This window comes from Rattus rattus, chromosome 15 (assembly GCF_011064425.1).
Source record: "Rattus rattus isolate New Zealand chromosome 15, Rrattus_CSIRO_v1, whole genome shotgun sequence".
Taxonomy (NCBI): Eukaryota; Metazoa; Chordata; class Mammalia; order Rodentia; family Muridae; genus Rattus; species Rattus rattus.
This window is the reverse complement of record NC_046168.1, coordinates 56,917,257-56,940,534: the sequence shown is the minus strand read 5'-3', so window position 1 is coordinate 56,940,534 and position 23,278 is coordinate 56,917,257. Positions and strand designations below refer to the sequence as shown.

General features: G+C 44.1%; 1 protein-coding gene and 1 non-coding gene across 4 annotated transcripts in view; one reads left to right on the top strand and one right to left on the bottom strand.

Moving 5' to 3' along the window:
- The window catches only part of Dym (dymeclin), a 279,741-nt gene that overhangs the window by 20,917 nt on the left and 235,546 nt on the right, over window positions 1-23,278 (top strand). For all 3 annotated transcript variants that reach the window (XM_032886079.1, XM_032886077.1, XM_032886080.1), the window contains exon 2: window positions 17,396-17,586. In XM_032886079.1, coding sequence (XP_032741970.1) covers window positions 17,447-17,586 — 140 coding nt within the window. In that variant the 5' untranslated portion in view covers window positions 17,396-17,446. The remainder of the gene's footprint in view (window positions 1-17,395; window positions 17,587-23,278) is intronic.
- On the bottom strand, window positions 16,190-16,296 carry LOC116885079. Its single transcript, XR_004385952.1, has one exon. It is a non-coding gene; the product is annotated as a U6 spliceosomal RNA (small nuclear RNA).

The following is a 23,278-nucleotide window of genomic DNA, read 5'->3' as shown; positions in this document are numbered from 1 at the left end:
GTTTTTTTTTCAGAGCTGGGGACCAACTCAGGGCCTCTTCCTAGGTAAGCGCTCTACCACTGAGCTAAATCCCCAGCCCCTTATTTTATTTTTTTAAAGATTTTATTTATTTTATGTATGTGAGCACACTGCAGCTGTCTTCAGACACACCAGAAGAGGACATCGGATCCCATTACAGATGGTTGTGAGCCACCATGTGGTTGCTGGGATTTGAACTCAGGACCTCCAGAAGAGCAATCAGTGCTCTTAACTGCTGAGCCATCTCTCCAGCCCTGATTGTTTAGTTTTTAATTAGCAGTGATCATGTCTCAGATGAACTGAGCTGGTCAGTGGGCTGCCATTGTGCAGAGCCGTTGTCTACCATTGTCTCCTCCCTCCAGATCTGAGTGAGATTGGAGAGGGTTAATTCATCTGTGGCCACCTGTGAACTGACAGGACAAGGTGTCCATCCTCAGGTACTAAGTGAGTGGCATGTAAGATCCTAGTAGCTGATTATTCGATATTGTGGGCACTGTGAAATGAGCTCACTGGTGTGTAAGAAAGTACTGATCATGCGATAGTGATGGCACCGTGCAATGGACTTAACTGGTGTGAAGGAAATACTGATGAGTCTGATTTGTTGGTAGCTTTCTGGGAATTACAGATTAGATTTTTTTCCTCTAAAGATTTATTCATTTTTATAATATATGTAAATGTGTTTAGCCTACATGTAATGTATAGATCACTTGTATGCCTGCTGTCCACAGAACCAGAAGAGGGTATCAGACCTTGGGACTGTATGATTATGTCACCATGTAGGCGCTGGGAACCAAACCCAGAGCCACTGCAAGAACAGCAAGTACACCTATCAGCTGAGCTACCGTTCCAGCCCTTGCAGGTTAGATTTAGCCCTTTAGAAAAAAAGCCTTTACCTGGAAGTAATTATAGGCTAATAATACTTTTAAAACACAATAGAGAAAGTCCTGGGTACTTTTCACTTTTCATCAAGTTTATCCCTATGTTAATTAATATAACCGTAGGATTAGCATGGTGACATACATCTTTAGTCCCAGCACTCTGGAGGCAGAGGCAGGTAGATCTTTGAGTTCAGGGCCGGCCTGTTCTGCAGAGTGAGTTCCGGGGTCACGTTTTTTTTTTTTTTTTTTTTTTTTTTTTTTGCCGAGCTGGGGACAGAACCCAGGGCCTTGTGGTTGCTAGGCAAGTGCTCTACCACTGAGCCAAATCCCCAACCCCAGACAGTCACGTTTCAAGAAACCTGTCTTGAAAAATTGTGTGTGTGTGTGTGTGTGTGTGTGCGCATGCATACACACATACTGTTAGGAAGTATAATGCAGTGAGGGGTATTTGGTGGGTTCATGCTTAGGTGTGCCCAAGTAATTATGCCATGTAATAGATCTGGTGTAAAAGGAGTTAATTTGGGGTGAGGGGGTGAGGGTCTGGAGAAAGGGAGAGGCAGACGAGTAGACATACAGACAAGCAGACTATGGATAGGAGCAGAGCCATGAGGGCAGAGAAGAGGATAGGGTACAGAGAAGGATGGGCAGAAACGGGGGGGGGGGGAGACAGAAAGAGACAGAGAGACAGAGACAGAGAGCACACTAGGGTGGGGAGGGGTCCTTTTATCCAACTGCACACACCTGGTGGCAGTGGTGACCATCACTAGTTGCTAGGTCCCTGAGGGGCAGCCTAGTGGAATCACCTGTCAGCTAACACATACCAAGCACACATATGTACACATGTATATTTTTTCAAACATGGGACAAGTAGCTGAAGTGCCTATTTAACATATCAGAGCACACCTGGCCTCCCATGTTCTCCCAGCATCCCTAGTCCCTACTTGTTACAGGGTGTGCCTAGGATAGCCCTGTCCCCTATCCTGAACTTTCCAGCCCAGTCCCCTGGTCTTCCCTATATAATCCAAACATTTTGTTACCTTCTCTTCTCTCTGACCCTATCTCTCTCTCTTCTCCCTCTCTGTATCTCTGTCTGCATGTCGACCTCTTTGGCCTCATTTCCTGAGACCAGTGAGCTTGTCAGGGAGCTGTTCTTAAAGAAACCTGTTTTTATACTTTAAATTTGGCATGAATTGGCTCATTATGTTGGCAGAGAGACCTGTTGTGTATGTGTATGCATATGTGTATGTGTATAACTCTAGTATGTCTTTGCTGCTCATCAGCTGGTTGCAGGAATTGTGAGTGGTGCGAAGACGTTCTCCCAGTTTTGGCAATTCTGGGCCCTTTGGTGTCCTTAGGGGCTAGCCTCAGACCCAGAGGTTTTACAGCTGTAATCCTAACCTCTGAGGATTCAGTGTCCTTTGCTCCAGTTCAAGCCAGATGCTTAAATCTGCAGGCAATTAGGTGAGAGGTTGTTGCTGTGAGTTTTAAGCCTTGGTCCTTGGCAGCTGTTATGACCCTTGACCTCTAGCATCTATGAGTGGCAGCAGCCAGGAGCTGCAGTGGCCCTGGCTTGTTTTAGGGTTCCTGAGTAGGCCGCTGGCCCTGAGCTCTCCGCCCTGTGGCTGCAATTCTCACAGCTCTCGGGCTCCTCAGTCTATAAGAGGGTAATATAGCTTACAGGCCCAAGTAGCTCAGACCCTTGACCCTTCAGGTTTGACAGCTCCCAGAAACCTTTCCATGGGCGTATAACCTCCTGGCTTCAGCTCTCGAAAGCCTCTCTGCACCCTGGTTTGGCTGGCTTCTCTCTGAAGTCTAGGCTGCCTCTCCTTCTTGCTGCAGCAGCTGTCACCACTGCTCTGCTGCTGTTCCCCTCACTTTGTGTTCCCAGCTTAGCCATGTCACTAATTTGAAGGTAAAAAAGTAAGCAGAAATGGCTACTCGAAGGCTGGGCGAGGAGATGGACCCCTGAAATCCCAGAACTTGGGACACAGAAGTAGGAAGATCAGGAGTTGAAGGTCATCTTTGGTTACATAGCAAGTTTAAGGCCAGCCTGGGCTACATAATACCCTCTTTTTAAAATGCAGACAAGAGGCTGGAGAAATGGCTCAGCTTAAACCCCAGTTTCAGGGGATCCAACACCCTTCTCTGACTTCTTCAAGTGCTACATGCATGTGGAGCACAGACATACATGCAGACAAAACTCCTACACACATCAAATAAATAACATCTTTTAAAACACCACTAGAAACAACAAAAGCCCCAAACAAACCCCCCCCCATACAATCACACTCGCAAAAGCCCACTTGAATCCAGGCATGGTGTTGCATATCTGTTATCCCAGCATGTCTGAGGCTAAGGCGGGGATGTAGGCTGAAGCCAGCTTAAGCTACATAGCAACTTCTAGACCAGCCTCTTCACAGTGGGCTTAAAGACGTATTTTTATGTATGGGTGATTTTCATGTACCATGCATGTATGTGTGCCATTATGTATGTACCATGAGTGTATGGCCTGAGGAGGCCAGGGGCGGGATTGGGATCCCTTAGGACTGGACTTGGGTGTGATGGGATGCTGGGAGTTGAACCCCGGGCCATTTTAAGAACAGCAAGTAGTGTAAACAACTGAACTAGCTTGTACCACCTTGGAGAGCCTCCTATTGGATCTAATGCTTCAACACCGGGAGGCCACGCAGAAGAGCATCTCTTGGCTGGCCCAGAGTTGAGGTCAACAGCTGCTTCACCAGCCAGGAGAGGAGCTCAGGCCAAGGTGTTTGCACCAGTCACAGCGATGTTGACGAGAGTGAAGGACCACAGGGCAGTGGCTGGCCCTCTGCTGGCTCCCTCTAGTCCATCTCTTTACCAACACCAGGGAAGCACATTGGCACAGTACATAGACTTCAGACATAGTAAGATGTTTATGTCTTGTTCTCTCTCTGTGTCTCCACCTCTGCCCCCCAATCTCTCTCTCTCTCTCTCTCTCTCTCTCTCTCTCTCTCTCTCTCTGCATGTGTGTGTGTGTGTGTGTGTGTGTGTGTGTGTGTGTGTGTGTGTGTGTGTGTGTGTTTCAGACTTTAACATGGTACTAGCAAGTTTCCACCATGGATCTGCTGGCCCAGGCTTATTATTTTTTCAGTGTGGTATCTATGTTTGTATCTATTGTAGCTTTTTACTTATTTGATAAGATTTCTTGAGTTGTTTTTACTTGTTTATTAACATTATTTTTACTAAGTTTCAAATGCAGAACAGTAGAATGCCACAGTAACATTACCTGCTGTCTTCATCTGTGTTTTGTACTGGTTAAAATGCACCCCCATTTGACAGTTGCAGATGTAATGACTTTTTACCCCAGAAGGTGGAGCCACATACGAGAAGTCATTTTCCTGCTGAGTCAGCACACATACGTAGTCTAACCAAGTCCACATTTCCTTATTTGTGTAAAGTGTGTGTGTGTGTGTGTGTGTGTGTGTGTGTGTGTGTGTGTGTGTGTGTGTGTGTGTTTCTTCCATTTTTTCCTTTTTTTCCAAATCTGGTCTCAAAGTTCACACAAGGTATTTGATGCTTATAGCCCTTTGTCTCCTTTAGTTTAAAACAGCTCTCTTGTGTACATCTGTTTCTGTAATAATAGTGGGTAATCTTACGACCCTTGGCTTACATTGCTTATGCGCCCAGTATGTTCTCATGGGCTCTGCCTTGTTTTCTTGTTGATTTGAACACTTAAAAAGCATTTGTATCCATCCCCCTCTCCCAACACCGGGTTTCTCCGTGTAGCTTTGCTGTCTTGGAACTTGTTCTTTAGACCAGACTGGCCTCCAACTCACAGAGATCCTCCTGCCTTTCCCCCCTGAGTGCTGGGATTAAAGGCGTGGGCCACCACCACCCGGCTAGCATTTATATGACTTTAAATTTCTTAAAGTGGGTTTTATCCTGTATATTCTCTCTGCTGGTCAACAGCCCAGACCTTGAGAAGACCGTGTATTCTTGCGCGTTGAGTGACAGATGTCAGCAGCATGCAGTTGTTGGGGATGCTCCTGATTGAACCAGTCTTACCGATCTTGTGCACAACTGATCTGACCATTTCTGAGCATGATATTGTCTTAGTTATGGTTTTATTGCTGCAAAGAGACGCCGTGACCACAGCAACTCTTACAAAGGAAAACATTTAATTGGGGTTGGTTTACAGATTCAGAGGTTTAGTCCATTATTGTCCTGACAGGAAGCATGGCAGTGTGCAGGCAGATGGAGTGCTGGAGAAGGAGCTGCGAGTTCTACATACGGATAGACAGGAAGCAGGAGGGGGGGGAGGGAGGTAGATAGGAGATAGATGATAGAGATAGATAGATAGATACAGGCAGACAGACACTGGATCCGGTGTGAACATTTGAAACCCCACACATTTCCTCCAACAAGGCCACACCTACATCAATGGGCCTAAACCTCTCCTCTTAAGCATTCAAATATGTGAATGTGGGGGCATTCTTATTTAAACCATGTAGGCTCGGTCAAGTCTCCCTAGAGTATTGGATCAAGATCTCTCTCTGTCTCTGTCTCTCTGTCTCTCTGTCTCTCTCTCTCTCTGGTTCTGTTTTTTCCCTCCCTTATTTTGACAGTTTAGTACTCTTGTAAATTTAGTTTTCTCTGGTGCCAGCGACAGAATCCTGGGCTTTTCTTACGCTGCGTAAATGCTTGCCACTGAACTATGGGCTTTGCGCTCCTTTTGCTGTTTGCTTGTTCGTTTGTTTGTTTGTTGAGATAAGGTCTGGAGTTATTAGAGATCTGCCTGCCTCTGGCCTCCAAGTGCTGGGACTAAGGTGCTTTGCCACTCTGCATGACCCTGTTCTTTTTGTGCCTCTTGCTCTTTTCTTTGGTCGTCTTGACACAAGCTAGAGACATCTGGGAAGAGGAAGTCAGATCAAACTGCTGTAGGCAAGTGTAAAGGGTATTTCCGTGATGTGGGAGGGCCCAGCCCACTCAGAGGCGGTGCCACCCCGGCAGGTAATCCTGGGCTGTATGAGAAAGCAGGCCGAGCAGGCCGAGTGAGCCTGTAAGCAGCGCACCTCATGGCTTCTGTTTCTGCCCTGAGTCCTTGCCCTCATCTCCTTAGAGGTGGTCGGGCTGTGAGCTGTAAAGTGAAGTAACCCTTTCCTCTCCACCCTGTTTTATCAGTGCAGCACAAAGGTGAGCCTAACCAGGATGGCAGGTATCTCTGCTCACTTCAGTTTGCTGTCTTTGCAGTCAGCGTGCGTTGTCTGTAGAGCATGTCCAGTTGGTCTGGTTTTCAGTGCACTCTGAAGCCACTACTGTATTTAGACTGGCGCTCTTTAGGGTGATTACTGATGGATCGGATGAAGGGTGGCCGCACTACTTGCCGTTACCGTTTTCCATTCATTGCCCTTGTTCCTTTTCTTTTTTAAGATGTATTGATTTATTTTTATGTGTATGAGCACACTATCGCTGTCTTCAGACATAGCAGAGGGAGTTGGTTCTCTCCTTTCACTGAGGTCCCCGGACTTGAACTCAGGTTGTTAGGTTTGCCAGCAATGCTTTTACTCACAGCCGTTTTCCTGACTCCCTTTCTTTCCTCTCTCTCATAGGATCCCTTCTTCCCTTAATTCCCTCCCTGCTCATGACTCTACTTTCACAGCCTCCATCCCCGACAGTCTGATCTAGGTTCCGCTCCTCTACCATGGTTTCCAGATTCATGTTTGCCTGCAGACGTCATCATTTCCTTTCTTTGTAGCTGATTAAAATTGCCTTGTGTGGGCCCTCGTCTTTCTTATCCACTCTTGTGTTGGTGCATCTTGACTGGGTCGGCTTTCCTGGCTGTGGTACTTACATCGTCCATTGACATAACTAGACACACGTGGGGAGGGGGAGCCCCAGCTGAGGATTGCTCCCATCTGTTGGCCCGTAGGCATGTCTGTGGGGATTTCCTGATTATTAGTTGACGTAGGAGGGCCCTACCCCACCGTAGGCAGTGCCATCCGCAGGCAGGTGGTTTGGGTTGTGTAAGAAAGACAGTAAGCAGTTTGCTCTGTGGTAGTGGTTCTCAATCTTCCTAACGCTGTGGCCCTTGAATACAGTTCCTCATGTTGTGGTGACGGCTCAACCATAACATGATTTCATTCCTACTTCAGAAATGTCATTTTGCTGCTGTTATGAATTTTGATGTAAATATCTGACATGCAAGACATCTGATAGGAGCTCCCCAGGGGGTCGTGGACGCGCAGTTTGAGAACTACTACTCTATGGTCTCTGATCCCCGCCTTGACTTCCCTCAGTGATGGACTGCGATGGTCAGTGAAATACACCCGCACCTCCCCAAGGTTGTCTTTGGTTAATGTTTTTGTTTTCTTAATTTGTATTTAGTGTACTGGCTGGTTTTGTGTGTCAACTTGACACAAGCTGGAGTTATCACAGAAAAAGGAGCCTCGGTTGTGGAAATGCCTCCAGGAGACCCAGCTGTAAGGCATTTTTTCTATTAGTGATCAAGGCGGGAGGGCCCAGCTCATTGTGGGTGGTGCCGTCCCTGGGCTGGTGGTCTTGGGTTCTATAAGAGAGCAAGCTGAGCAGCCAGGGGAGCAAGCCAGTAAGTGACATCCCTCCATGGCCTCTGCATCAGCTCCTGCTTCCTGACCTGCTTGCGTTCCAGTCCTGACTTCCTTTGGTGATGAACAGCAATGTGGAAGTGTAAGCTGAATAAGCCCTTTCCTCCCCAACTTGCTTCTTGGTCATGACGTTTGTGCAGGGATAGAAACCTGACTGAGACACTTATTTATTTAGTTTTACAAATAGGATTTCTCTGTGTAGCCCTTGAGGTCCTGAAACTTACTCTGTAGACCAGGCTGGCCTCGAACTCACAAAGATCTGTCTGCCTCTGCTTCTCAAGTGCTGGAATTAAAGGCGTGTGCCATCACTGCTTGGCTGTGTTGTTTTGTTTGTTTGTTTGTTTTTTGTTTTCTGCTTATTTCTTTTCTCCATTCCTGGTCAGTGTTTGATCATAGCACAAAGTAAGTAAAACACTGGATAAGACAACTTGGTCATGGTGGATATTCTTTTTGATGTGTACTCGAGTTTGATTTGTCAGAATTTTATTGAGAATTTCTGTGTCTGCTTCTTAAAGAAATTGCCCTATAGTTTCTGTCTTTGTTGCGTATCTGTGTGGTATCAGGATAAAGCTAGCTTCATAGGCTGTATGTGGGCCTTCCCTCCCTTTCATGGAAGCTGCCACGGGCTGAAGAGCATGGGTGTCAGCATTCTGAAAGGCTTGGTGGAATTCAGCAGCGACCCTGTCTCATCTCGTGCTTTTCTTTTCTGGGACAGCTTTTGTTGCTGTTTCAAGCTTACTGATCGTATGTATCTGCATAGGTTGTTTATGTCTGTGTGTGAGTGTGCGTGCATGCGTGTGTGTGCATGTGTCTGTGTCTGTGTGTGCATCTGTGCGCGCTTGCGCGCATGTGCATGTGCAACCCAGAGGTTGAGGTTGATTTTGAGTGTCTTTCTCTGTTGTTCTCCAGCTTACTTTTATAAAGTCTGTGTATGTACCCATGCCATCATAGGGTTTTATTGCTGTGAAGAAACCTCATAACCACAGCAACTCTTATAAAGGAAAGCATTTCATCAGGACTGGCTTACAGTTTCAGAAGTTTATTAGTCCACTATCATCATGGCAGGAAGCATGGTGGGTGCAGGCAGACACGGTGCTGGAGGAGCCGAGAGTTCTACATCTTATCTGCAGGCAGCAGAAGGGAACTCAGACACTGGCCAGACTTGAGCTTCTGAGACCTGAGAACCCACTCGCGGTGAACCGTCTTCTAACAAGGCCGTACCTCCTAATAGCATCACTCCTTATTGTAAAAGACATTATTACAGTCTAGCTGGCCTGTACAAACGACACACAGTGCAGGTATTTTATTTACAAGCTGTAAACCTAGAGTGGGCAGGTTTTGAAGCTATTCCCACTTGCATCCCAGCCGTATGTCCCTTGTTACTTTTGGTTTCTTGTGGCTGTGTGCTCAGATCTATCTTCTCTCATGGCAGCTTCCTCCTCCTTTCTTCCATCTCTGTTCTCTCTCTGTCCCTGTGTGAGACCCCAGCCAGGCAACTGAAAACCCGCCCACCTCTATCTACTGCCCAATCACATGCTCTAGCTCTTGACCAATTCACTTGGCGAGCAGGGTTACACAGCATCACTTGGTGTATGTGGGGATCTCCTCACCAGGGATAACCAGACTGGGAGGCAAAATTTAGCATTTGAATATACAGCAGCACCAGACCAACCCTGTGACCACGCATTCGGACACATGAGTCTATGTAGGCCACTCCTATTCAAACTACCACATTCCTCTCCCTGTACTCAAAGCCTTGTAGCCATACCATAATGCAAAATGCATTTAATCCAACCTCAAAAGTCCCCACAGTCAATCACAGTCTTCTCAACAATGTTTAAAAGTCCAAAGTTCAAAGTCTCTTCTGAGATTCATGCGGTCTCTTAACTGTGATCCCCTGTTAAAATCAATTTTCACATATTTTCAACATATAATAGCCCAGCATGTACAAAAGGTAGGGAAAAGAGAGTAGTGTGGAAATATTGGACCAAAGTGAGACCACAAACCAGCTGGGCAAACTCCAGTCTTTGTCCACGTCTGATGTCAACGCGCTCTGCAGATCTCCAACTCCTCTCAGCTTGTTGACTGCAGCACTCTGCTCTCTCCTGGTCCCACTCTGTTGGCAGCTTTCCTGGCAGCCATCCCATGACTCCGGCATCTCCTGCTTCCTGGGGTCTTCAAAAAATCCAGGCGTCACCTTCATAACTTCATATAATAGCTTCTCTGGGCTGCCCTACAGGGGCACCCTGACACATGCCTGGCCTCAGTGGCTTTCCTTAGTCATAGAGGAGGTTCCACAGCCCTTTCTTCGATCCTTGACTCTAAAGCCAGAATGATAGAGCCAAAGCTACCAAGCTCTGCTGCTTGCTGGGGCTGGAACATGGCTTCCTTCAAATATATCTTCTCCAGCTTTCTGTTTTCATTGGTTTGCTTTCCTTCACTGCCTAGCCGTGGCTGTCCTGAAACTCGCTTTGTAGTCCAGGCTGGCCTCAAACTCTGAGATCCACCTGCCTCCTCCTCCTCCTCCCTCTTCTTCCTCTTCTTCCTCCTCCTTCTCCCTCTTCTTCCTCTTCCTCTTTTTCCTCTTTTACCTTTCCTTCCTCCTCTTTTCTTCTTCCTCCTTCTTCTTTCCTTCCTCCTCCTTCTCCTCTTTTTTTTAGTGTATTATGTATAAAATCATATCATCTTCAAATAGAGACACGTTGACCCATTCTTTCCTATTTGTTCCCCTTGATCTTCAGTTGTCTTATTAATCTAGCTAAGACTTCCAGCACTCTATTGAAGAAGTATGGAGAGAGTGAACAGCCTTTTCTTGTTCCTGATGTTAGTGAAAACGCCTGAGCTTCTCATCACTTCAGTTGATGTTGGTTTGGGTCTTGCTGTATATCATCTTTATTATGTTGAAGTATATTCCTTATATGTATATTCTCTTCAGGATTTTTATCGTGAAGGGATGTTGGATTTTGTCAAAGGCCTTTCTCCATCTAATGAGATGATCATGTGGTTTTTGTCTTTTAGTCTGTTTATGTTATGTTGAACAATTCTTGCATTTCTGGGATGAAGCCTATTTGATATCTATCTATCTATCATCTATCTATCTATCATCTATCTATCTATCATCTATCTATCTATCATCTATCATCTATCTATCTATCTATCTATCTATCTATCTATCTATCTATCTATCTATCTATCTATCTATCTATGATGTGTTCCTGGGTTCGGTTTGCAAGTATTAAATTGAGAGTGTTTACATCTATGTTCAAAAGGGATATTGGTCTGTAATGTTATATCTTTATTGGTTGTGTGCTTTCGGTAGGGTAATCGTGGACTTGTAAAGGAATTAGGCAGTGTTTTTTTAGTTCTAGTTTGTGAAATAATTTGAGTATTGGTGTTAATTCTTTGAAAATCTGGTAGAAATCCATGCTGAATGCATTTGGCCCTGGGCTTTTTTGGTTGAGAGAATTTTACCTCCTCGTTAGAGCTATGGGTCTGTTTCATTTGCTCGGTTTATCTTCAGTAAGCGCTGTGTAGTCTCATCCATTGTGATTTGGTAACTTTTTAAATGTATCTTCTGCTTTTTTTTTCTTTTTTTCTTAAAATTTTTTCTATTATATATTTCTTTACTTACATTTCAAAGGTTATTCCCCTTCTCGGTTTGGTTTCCTGTCCATAAGCCCTCATTCCCCTCCCCCTCCCCATACGGTATTCCCCCTATATATCCCCCTTATTGCCCCCCCATATTCCCCTGCACTGGGGGGTCCAACCTTGGCAAGACTAGTGGCCCAGCAAGGCTATTCTCTGCTATGTATGCAGCCCTGGGTCAGTCCCAGTCTTTGGGAAGTGGTTTAGCCCCTGGAAGCTCTGGTTGGTTGGCATTGTTGTTTTTATGGGGTTACAAGCTCCTTCAACTCTTTCAATACTTCCTCTAATTCCCCCTAAGGGGGTCCTATTTTCAGTTCAGTGGTTTGCTGCTAGCACTGACCTCTGTATTGGACATGCTCTGGATGTGTCTTTCAGGAGAGATCTATATCCAGTCCCTTTCCGCATGCATTTTTTAACTTCATCAATCTTATCTAGTTTTGGTGGCTGTATATATGGGCCACATGTGTGTCAGGCTCTGAATAACCACTCCTTGAGTCACTGCTCTAAACTTTGCTTCCATATCCCCTCCTATGAATATTTTCCCCCCTTTTAAGAAGGAGTGGGAGCATCTGCATTTTGGTCATCCTTCTTCTTGAGCTTCCTGTGGTTTGTAGATTGCATCTTGGGTAATTTGAGCTTTTTGGCTAATATCCACTTATCAATGAGTACATACCAAGTGTGTTTTTCTATGATTGAGTAACCTCACTCAGGATGATATTTTCTAGTTCATTCCATTTGCCTATGAATTTCATAAAGTCATTGTTTTTGATAGCTGAGTAGTACTTCATTGTGTAGATGTACCACATTTTTGAATCCATTCCTCTGTTGAAGGGCATCTGGGTTCTTTCCAGCTTCTGGCTATTATAAATAAGGCTGCTATGAACATAGTGGAGCATGTGTCTTTGTTGTATGTTGGAGCATCTTTTGGGTATATGCCCAAGAGAGGTATAGCTGGGTCCTCAGGTAGTTCAATGTCCAATTTTCTGAGGAACCTCCAGACTGATTTCCAAAATGGTTGTACCAGTCTGCAATCTCACCAACAATAGAGGGGTGTTCCTCTTTCTCCACATCCTCGCCAGTATCTGCTGTCACCTGAGTTTTTTTATCTTAGTCATTCTGACTGGTGTGAGGTGGAATCTCAGGGTTGTTTTGATTTTCATTTCCCTGATGACTAAGGATGTTGAACATTTCTTTAGGTGCTTTTTGGCCATTCGATAATCCTCAGCTAAGAATGTTTTGTTTAGCTCTGTACCCCATTTTCTAATAGGGTCATTTGGCTCTCTGGAGTCTTAACTTCTTGAGTTCTTTGTATATTTTGGACATTAGCCCTCTATCAGATGTAGGATTGGTAAAGATCTTTTCCTAATTTGTTGGTTTCCATTTTGTCCTAATGACAGTGTCTTTTGCTTTACAAAAGCTTTGCAATTTTATGAGGTCCCATTTGTCAGTTCTTGATCTTAGAGCATAAGCCATTGGTGTTTTGTTCAGGGAATTTTCCCCAGTGCCCATGTGTTCGAGACTCTTCCCCACTTTTTCTTCTATTAGTTTGAATGTATCTGGTTTAATATGGAGGTCCTTGATCCACTTGGACTTAAGCTTTGTACCTGGATCGATTTGCATTCTTCTACATGCTGACCTCCAGTTGAACCAGCACCATTTGTTGAAAATGCTATCTTTCTTCCATTGGATGGTTTTAGCTCCTTTGTCAAAGATCAAGTGGCTATAGGTGTGTGGGTTCATTTCTGGGTCTTCAGTTCTGTTCCACTGATCTATCTGCCTGTCCCTGTACCAATACCATAGTTTTTATGACTATTGCTCTGTAATACTGCTTGAAGTCAGGAATGGTGATTCCTACAGAAGTTCTTTTATTGTTGAGTATAGTTTTCACTATCCTGGGTTTTTTGTTATTCCAAATGAATTTGCAAATTGCTCTTTCTATCTCTATAAAGAATTGAGGAGGAATTTTGATGGTAATTGCATTGAATCTGTAGATTGCTTTTTGCAAAATGGCCATTTTTACTATATTAATCCTGCCATGAACATGGAAGATCTTTCCATCTTCTGAGATCTTCCTCAATTTCTTTCTTCAGAGATTTGAAGTTCTTGTCATACAGATATTTCAGTTGCTTGGTTAAAGTCACACCGAGATATTTTATGTTTTTTGCGACTATTGTGAAGGGTGTCATTTCCGTAATTTCTTTCTCAGCCTGTTTATCCTTTGAGTAGAGGAAGGCAACTGATTTGTTTGAGTTAATTTTATACCGGGCACTTTGCTGAAGGTGTTTATCAGGTTTAGTAGTTCTCTGGTGGAAGTTTTGGGGTTGTTTAAGTACATTATCATATCATCTGCAAATAGGATATTTTGATTTCTTCCCTTCCAATTTGCATTCCTTTGACCTCCTTTTGCTGTCTGATTGCTCTGGCTAGGACTTCGAGTACTATATTGAATAAGTAGGGAGAGAGTGGGCAGCCTTGTGTACTCCCTGATTTTAGTGGGATTGCTTCAAGTTTCTCTCCATTTAGTTTGATGTTAGCTACTGGTTTGCTGTATATGGCTTTTACTATGTTTAGGTATGGGCATTGAATTCCTGATCTTTTCAGGACTTTTATCATGAAGGGGTGTTGAATTTTGTCAAATGCTTTCTCAGCATCTGGTGAAATGATCATGTGGTTCTTATCTTTGAGTTTGTTTATATAGTGGATTACATTGATGGATTTTCATATATTAAACCATCCCTGCATCCCTGGGATGAAGCCTACTTGATCATGATGGATGATCGTTTTGATGTGTTCTTGGATTTGGTTTGCAAGAATTTTATTGAGTATTTTTGCGTCAGTATTCATAAGGGAAATTGGTCTGAAGTTCTTTTTCTTTGTTGGGTCTTTGTGTGGTTTTGGTATAAGAGTAATTGAGGCTTTATAGAAGGAATTTGGTAGTGCTCCATCTGTTTCAATTTTGTGGAATAGTTTGGACAGTATTGGTATGAGGTCTTCTATGAAGGTCTTATAGAATTCTACACTGAACCCATCTGGACCTGGGCTCTTTTTGGTTGGGAGACCTTTAATGACTGCTTCTATTTCTTTAGGAGTTATGGGGTTGTTTAGATGATTTATTTGTTCCTGATTTAACTTTGGTACCTGGTATCTGTCTAGAAAAATTGTCCATTTCCTCCAGATTTTCCAGTTTTGTTGAATATAGGCTTTTGTAGTAGGATCTGATTATTCTTTTTTAATTTCTTCAGATTCTGTTGTTATGTCTCCCTTTTCATTTCTGATTTTCTTAATTTGTACACACTCTCTGTGATCTCTGGTTAGTCTGGCTAAGGGTTTATCTATCTTGTTGATTTTCTCAAAGAACCAGTTCTTGCTTTTGTTGATTCTTTGTATAGTTCTTTTCATTTTTACTTGGTTGATTTCAGCTCTGAGTTTGATTATTTCCTGCCTTCTACTCCTCTTGGGTTTATTTATTTCTTCTTGTTCTAGAGCTTTAAGGTGTGCTGTCAAGCTGCTGATATATGCTCTCTCCTGTTTCTTTCTGCAGGCACTCAGAGCTATGAGTTTTCCTCTTAGCACAGCTTTCATTGTGTCCCATAAGTTTGGGTATGTTGTTTCTTCATTTTCATTAAATTCTAAGAAGTCTTTAATTTCTTTCTTTATTTCTTCCTTGACCAGGTTATCTTTGAGTAGAGCATTGTTCAACTTCCATGTATATGTGGGCTTTCTGTCATTATTGTTGTTATTGAAGACTAGACAGGGCATGGTGATCTGATAGAATGCATGGGATTATTTCTATCCTCTTGTATCTGTTGAGACCTGTTTTGTGACTGATTATATGGTCAATTTTGGAGAAGGTTACATGAGGTGCTAAGAAGAAGGTATATCCTTTTGTTTTAGGATGAAATGTTCTGTAAATATCTGTTAAATCCAATTGGTTCATAACTTCTGTTAGTTTCTCTACGTCTCTGTTTAATTTCTGTTTCCATGATCTGTCCAGTGATGAGAGTGGGGTGTTGAACTATCCTACTATTATCGTGTGAGGTGCAATGTGTGCTTTGAGCTTTAGTAAGGTTTCTTTTATGAATGTAGGTGCCTTTGCATTTGGAGCATAGATATTTAGGATTGAGAGTTCATCTGGGTGGATTTTTCCCTTGATGAATATGAAGTGTCCTTCCTTATCTTTTTTAATGACTCTTGTTTGAAAGTCAACTTTATTTGACATTAGAATGGCAACTCCAGCTTGTTTCTTCGGGCCATTTGCTTGGAAAATTGTTTTCCAGCCATTTACTCTGAGGTAGTGTCTGTCTTTGTCTCTGAGGTGTGTTTCCTGCATGCAGCAAAATGCTGGGTCCTCTTTACATATCCAGTCTTCGCCTATGTCTTTTTATTGGGGAGTTGAGTTCGTTGATGTTGAGAGATATTAAGGAATAATGATTGTCACTTCATGTTATTTTCGTTGTTAGAGGTGGAATTATGTTTGTTTGTCTCTCTTTTGGTTTCATTGCAAGGAGATTATATTCTTGCTTTTTGTTCGGTGTAGTTTCTCTCCTTGTGTTGGAGTTTTCCATCTATTACCCTTTGTAGGGCTGGATTTGTAGAAAGACATTGTGTAAATTTGGTTTTGTCATGATATATTTTGGTTCCTCCATCTATGTTAATTGAAAGTTTTGCTGGATATAGTAGCCTAGGCTGGCATTTGTGTTCTCTTAGGGTCTGTATGACATCTGTCCAGGATCTTCTGGCTTTCATAGTTTCTGGGGAGAAGTCTGGTGTAATTCTAAAGGTCTGCCTTTATATGCTACTTGAACTTTTCCCCTTACTGCTTTTAATATTCTTTCTTTGTTTTGTGCATTTGCTGTTTTAACTATTACGTGACGGGAGGAATTTCTCTTCTGGTCCAATCTATTTAGAGTTCTGTAGGCTTCTTGTGTGCCCATAAACTGGGCTTCTCTTTCTTTAGGTTAGGGATGTTTTCTTCTATAATTTTGTTGAATGTATTTCCTGGCCCCTTAAGTTGGGAGTCTTCATTCTCTTCTATACCTATTATCCAAAAATATGGAACGCTTCACAAATTTGTGTGTCATCCTTGCACAGGGACCATATTAATCTTCTCTGTATCATTCCAATGTTAGTACATGTGCTGCCGAAGCAAGCACATCTTCTGCCTTTCTTAGTGACTCAGTTACTCATTGGTGTGTCGTGGAATCTCCACAAGCTTGTGTATTTCCTGTTGTTTGTTGTTCACTTCCAGTTTGATTCGGTTGTGATCAGACAGACGTAAGCAGTTACTGCAGTTCTTCTGTGTAGACCTGTTTTGGGGACCAGCATGTGTGGTGGATGCCGGAGATGTTCCGTGTGCTGCTGAGAAGGATGTGCATTCTGTATCTGTTGGACATGATCCTCTGAGGATGCCTCACAGTCCAGCTGATCTGTGGTGTGGTTTAATGCAGAGGGGTTTGGGTTCTTTTTATTTTCAATGACCTAAAGATGAGGGCAGGGTATTGAAACTTCCCACTATTAGTCAAACAAGACTTACCTGAATTTATTTGTTCATTAGTGGTTTGGGGTGTGTGTGTGTGTGTGTGTGTGTGTGTGTGTGTGTGTGTGTGTGTGTGTGTGTGTGTGCGCGTGCGCACGCGCGCTGTTCTTAGTAACTAGAAAGTTAGGGTTATTGGCAGTTTGCTTCGAGGCATTTTCTTGGGCAGTTACACTTACCTTTTTCTTTTTCTTTTTTTTTTTTTGGTTCTTTTTTTCGGAGCTGGGGACCGAACCCAGGGCCTTGCGCTTCCTAGGCAAGCGCTCTAAACACTGAGCTAAATCCCCAACCCCTTACCTTTTTCTTTTTAAAGGTTTATTATGTTTTAACTCACATGAATGTGTGCTTCCTTGTAAGTGTGTGCACACATGTGTGGGCAGATGAACACAGAAGCCAAAAGAGGACGACAGTTCCCATGGAGCTGGAGTCACTGGCATCTGTGAGCTGCCTTACTTGGGTGCTGGGATCAAATCCTGGCACTTAGGCTGGAGCAGCAAGTGCTCGAAAGCTCAGTGTCTCTCCAGCCGCAGGTGTGCTGTGTACAGTGATTGACATTGGCTGTAGACTTTATGGACTATAATCCCGTTTCCTCCCTTGGGAGTTTGTACCTGAGTTCCAGTGTATTTGTAAGTACGCCTTTATATATCTGTCTAGCTCAGTGCTACAGACAGTGTGATGTTCATGTGAACAATTTGAATAGTCTTTCCATTTTTTAATAGGTTGTCCTGTGGAAATGCCCATGTGAAGACAAGCTGCCTACCACAGAGAAGATGGGATCGAACAGCAGCAAGATCAGTGATCTACCTAAGAATGAGTACTTACAGAGGCTGTCAGGCCCCGAGGCTGTCTCTGAAAACGACCCCTTCTGGAATCAGCTCTTCTCTTTTTCTTTCTCTGCACCAACCAGCAGGTAAGATACTTCCTGGAGCCCGAGAACTCTGATAGAAGGTCACGGGAGCCTGCACTTACAGTATGCTTCTTCCCACTGGTTTTCTACTCTGGTTGCCAAGTGCATTAGTAGAAAATCTAGAAGGTAGGAAGTGGGGTTTTACCTGGTGGCTCTATCTCCTTTATCCAGCGACATTCGCCAGCAGCAGTTCTCCTGTATCTTCAGAGGTGTGTGAAGTTATTTCCACATATCCTGTTTGGTCTTACAAGTTTGTTTAAATATAAACGATAGCATTACACTCCCCTGCTTCTCAGGAGAAGTAAACTATGTCTTGCATATGTAACCACAGGGCACACAGCCTTATCTCTAACGCTGACAGAACAGCTTTAAACCTGCTCATCAGTTTCTACTTGTGGGCATTTAGACGTCCTAATGCTTTGTAAGCTCACAGCGGAGTCTAATACTCACGTGCATCCACATGTATCCCTAGTGAGTGTTTGAAGTGGGATGCTGAACCTTGAGATGGGAGCACCTTCTGGGAGCTGCAGGAGTGGGGAAAGGGCTCCTCTCCTCACGTGTCTGACTTTGTTACTTGCTGACTGTCTGCTTGGGGAACTGTTGTTAGCATCCACCCTGCGCAACTGCAGCACGATACAGCATGGTTGTTTTACACCTCTCTCGTGGCAGCTTCATAGCCGTGGCTGAAACTGATTTCTTTTCACTTTGAGTCACGTATCATTCCCTGTTGTAATTTTGTGTACACTCTCTGAGCCACAGAGCTCTGGGAGTTTCGGATGGCCATCTGGAGGGACTCCATCCTGTACCCACTCAGAGTCACGTCACTTCCTGTGTCCTCCCCACCCCTGGCATTAGCAAGCGTGAGAGCTCTAGCTATTTCTCAGTGGAGTCCTCCTTCCTTTACAGGTGGTCTAAGTGAGGACCACGTGCTTCTCCTGCCTTTCTGTCTGTTGCTCAGCCTCTGCCGTGTGAGTGCATTTTTCTCTGTTCATTCATCAGATAAGGGGCATTTCTGTTATTTCTGTATCGGTGGAGCTTTTAATATTTTGAGACAGGGTCTCGTCATGAAGCCTTGACTGTTTTAAGTCAGGGTCTCATGCAGTACAGGCTGGCTCCAAATTCTCCATGTAGCACAATGGCCTTAGACCCCTGATCTTCCCGACTCTGCGTCCCAGGTGTTGGGCTCACAGGTGTGCGTCACCGTGCCTGATTTCTCTGCCTTTTGTTTTTTAAAGCATGTTAAAGTAAATCACTGAAAGAGGTAGGATGTTGTTAGGGTCTGTACAGCCTGGGTTATACAGTGAGACCTTGTCTCAGAAGAAAAGTCCACAGCACCATGGGTCTGGAGAGACGCTCATGGTTGAGAATGCCTACTGCTGTTGTGGAGGGCCTGGTAAAGTGCCTTCCCCGTGCGTGTGAGGAGTTAAGTCTCCAGCACCCATGTTTATACAAAGAACAAAAACCTGGGTGTGGTGGTGCACACCTTTAATCCCAGCACCTGGGTAACTCACACAGTAAGTAGTGGACCTCTGTGAATTCGAAGCCAGACTGGTTACATAGTGAGTTTCAGGCCAGCCAGGATTACATAGTAGGACTCTGTCTCAGAAAACCAAAACGTGGCTGTGACCATTGTACCTGTGCTCTACTGTGAGACAGGATGGAGACAGATGACCCCAGAGCTGGCTGGTCAGCCATCTAGCCTTGATGGGAACTAGGTCTTGAGTGTGTGTGTTGTACGTGTGTGCTCATGAGTGTAGAGGTCAGAGGTCAGCCTTTGGCGTCATTCTTCAGGGGCCATCCCTCTTGTTTGTTTTGGTCTGTTGTGTAGCTTGAACTTGCCGATTACCTGAGGCTGGCTGACTGGTGAGCCTCAGGGCTCCATCCGACTCCCCCTCCCCAGTGCTGGGACTGAGGGAGCGGCCACAACTCCTGGATTTTTAGATTTCTGTGTGGGCGCACATCCTCAAGCCTTTATTTAGCTCCCTTTTTATTTTTCTTAACAACATCTTTAAAAACTGTTTACGTGGTTGATTTTATACAGGTTTCTAAAGCATGTAACGGTGGTAAAAAGCACAATAAATTAGTATTTATCATATTTTGATTTGTAGGTATCTGAGTATGCTCATATGGAAGTATGTGTGTGAGCATGTTCATAACGTGTGTGTGTGGTTATCATTTAGAGCTGCAGGACCAGAGCTCTCGCGGTCTTGCTCTACCATTTGTTTCTCAGGCCTTTATGGTGAGCTAGGAAGGTGGTACCATGTTCTCTCAAAGGTTTATAGTAGAGAGTGGAGCATGATAGAGGTAGTTATGGATGTGCAGGGGAGCGTGAACATCCAGAAACATCGCACCCAAGCTCTTCATCTTGCTTGATATTTTAAGTGTATCATCTTATGGTACTGTCATTCTGTAAACATTACTTGTTGTCAAGAAAGTCTTTATCTTTCTGAAACACAATTCAAATAAATAAAGAATGAAAGTCAGTTTAGATGTAAAGCCAGACACACCGTGCTGCAGACAAGTAGGAAAGTGGGCAGCGTGGAGGCGCTGGGTGGACAGTGATGGTTCTGGAAGATTCTACAAGATTCTGGAAACTGGAAGGAACCAGATAAGAACAGCCCCAAAGAAGGTGGATGGTGCAGGTAGTCTGATCTAGGGCCTGAGGGCTGCATGTGTTGGAGATGATTATAAATGTGGCCAAGTTACAAGCTTAGCTGAGCACGAGAGCTTCCCTTTTGATTTTGTTTTACCTTTATTTCAGATGGCTGTCTTGTAAAGGTTGGACATTCCTAACAGGAGTAAAGACAAGGGCCTTCCCAGTGTTGACCATGATGTCTGTAGTTGGAAGTAAAAAGTTATCATTTTACTTCCCTTTTTTCCTAAAATAAGCATTTTTGTGGTTTAGACTCTAAAGATCATGAAAGTTATGAAAATGTGTTTGTCTTCCTCTGTTTCTTCTTTGTGCCTGATTCTCTTCCCCAGATTCTGTTCCCCAGAGGTAACCATTACCAGTTTGCTCCAGTATCTTCTGAATGATATTTTATGCATCTGTGATAAATATGCACACACATCGTCCTAATTTTTGACCAAAATATCGTGCATCCTACATACTTTTCCCTCCTTTAGTTTTGGAGAGAGGGTTTCTCTGTGTAGCCTTGGCAGTCCTGGAATTTGCTCTGTAGACCAGGCTAGCCTCTAGCTCATAGAGATCCTCCTGCCTCTGCCTCTGCCTCCCGAGTTCTGCAATTAAAGGCCGTGCGACCACGGGTTGAATTGGTTATACCTTGAAGAGCCTTCCGTAGATTATTAAGCCTCATCATTCCTTTTGGTGGGGGCAGAGCATACAGTGGTGGACATCCTAAGTCAGTGTGGACATTGGGTTGTTTTCAGTGTCTTGTTTTTACGTTTAGTATGGCAGCGAGTGATGTCATTCAGGAGGGCAGGAGTGGGTTCTTGTAATATGAGGCCATTTTAACAAAACCTTGTCTTAACTTGTCAGTTGTGTTGAGAGGAGTGAGAGGCAAGTGTGGCAGGCTTGGCTGTTGTCAGGGAATTGCTAAAAGTGCTTTCCAGTGACCTTCTGGTCTTTCACAGTGACCTGAGTAGGCTGCTCAGGTAGGAAGTGGTCTGTAGGGAGACTCGGTCCTGACTGGGGAAGTACAGCTATGGCTGTCACCTATTGCTTACTTTTTTTTTGGCTGAGGGAGTGGGATCCATGTGGGCTCTTGTAGGATGGATTAGGTGAAACACGTTCCCTTAGGGTGGTGGTTTTCAACCTTCCTGAGGTTGTGACCCTTTGATACAGCTCCTCATGCTGTGGTGACCCCAACCATAAAGTTATTTTCATTGCTACTTTATAACTGTGATTTTGCTACTGTTGTGAATTGTAATGCAAATAACTGATATGTGACCCCTGTGAAAGGGCCTTTGGGCCCCCAGCCGGGTCTTGACCCACAACATGAGAACACTACTGTGGGGTTTGACAGGTCCACACTTCTTTTCTTTAAGGACGTTAATGTTAGGTCAGAATAGCAAGGATTGCCTTAAGAGTGGAAACTGAGGAATGAACATAAATCGAACCACTTTTCCCATACACACTTCTTTTCAGTTGGAAGCCATAAGATTGACTGGCTTCCTCCCTCCCTCCCTCCCTCCCTCCCTCCCTCCCTCTCCTCCCTCGCTCCTCCTCTCCCCTCTCCTTCTTTCTTCTCTTTTTTTTCCCCCTCCCCATCCTCTCCCCATTACCAACCTCCCCCCAACAATCACGTTCACTGGGGGTTCAGTCTTGGCAGGACCAAGGGCTTCCCCTTCCACTGGTGCTCTTAGTAGGATATTCATTGCTACCTATGAGGTTGGAGTCCAGGGTCAGTCCATGTATAGTCTTTGGGTAGTGGCTTAGTCCCTGGAAGCCCTGGTTGGTTGGCATTCTTTCTTCTCTTAAACAAAGGGTCTTGCTATGTAGTCCAGGCTGTCCTGAGACTCTCGAACCTCCCACCCCTGCTTTAGCTTGGGGTCACAGGCATGAGCCTTCACACTGCTGGTCACATGATTGTCGGGAAGTAGTTGTTGAGCTGTGTAGAACCTGAGTGCAGTCCCTGCCAGACTGTGGTGCTTGTGTCTGCCGCCCGGTGCCTTTCTGACAGCCCTGTCCTGAAGGCAGCCCTCTGCGTCCTGAGAACTATTCTACACACTGGGCACTAGATGGTGCTGAGAGAAGGCAGAACGGCAGCACTTGTCTAATGACAGAGGACGGCATGCTCAGGTCCAAACCCTCAGGTGCAGTTGGGCGAAACCTAAGAAGGGCATGTTTAATAGCAGTCAAGACAAACCAGGTCCATAGGCTGTGTGTGCTTTTAGTGTCCATTAAAATGCTTTTGTCATAGCCTTTACACTGCCCCCTTACAGTCTTTCCCTTCTCAGGGGGTTGGTCTGCCTAATGAAAAGCCTTAAATTATTTAATGTCGACCACATCACTGTTGTCTCATTTTTCATTCATAAAAATAGAAGTGTGATAAATTTCCTTATAGCCAGGTTGTGTAAGTAGATGACTTCTTTAAGACTTTTTTTTTAACCAATAAAATAATTTTAAAATATTTAAGTAATTTTTGGTTCTTTTTTTTTTTTTTTTCCGGGGTGGGGGCCCAAACCCGGGGCCTTTTGTTTCCTGGCGAGGGGCTTTTCCCCTGACTTAAACCCCCAACCCCCCTTGGTGGGCTTTCTTAAGGAGGGTTTTTTTTTTTTTTTTGTTCTTTTTTTTGGGAGCTGGGACCAAACCCAGGGCCTTAAGCTTAGTAATTTTTTAATTATAGAAAAGTTATAAAATACAGACACAAAAGTTAAAGCACTCGTGTCTGTTTACAAACACCACTTTCAATTTTTTTTTTACAAAAATCTGATGATGTATTATTGTTATATAATTTATTTAAATCATTGTGTTTGTGTAACTCTCCTCAGTCTATTTCCTGGACCTTTCTTTCATATGAAACAGAAGTGCCTCGCCCAGTAAATAGTACAGACTTCCCTCACCGCTCCTCCCTGGTAACCTCTGCTACAATATGTACCGTGAATTACGGAGTCATGTGATAGATGCCATTCATGACTGGCTCAAAGCTCATTTGTTAGACACAAAGAGGCTTCCTTTCTCCTTAGCACTGCTGGGTTCCGATTAACCACTTCAGTTCTTCTTTCAGGGATT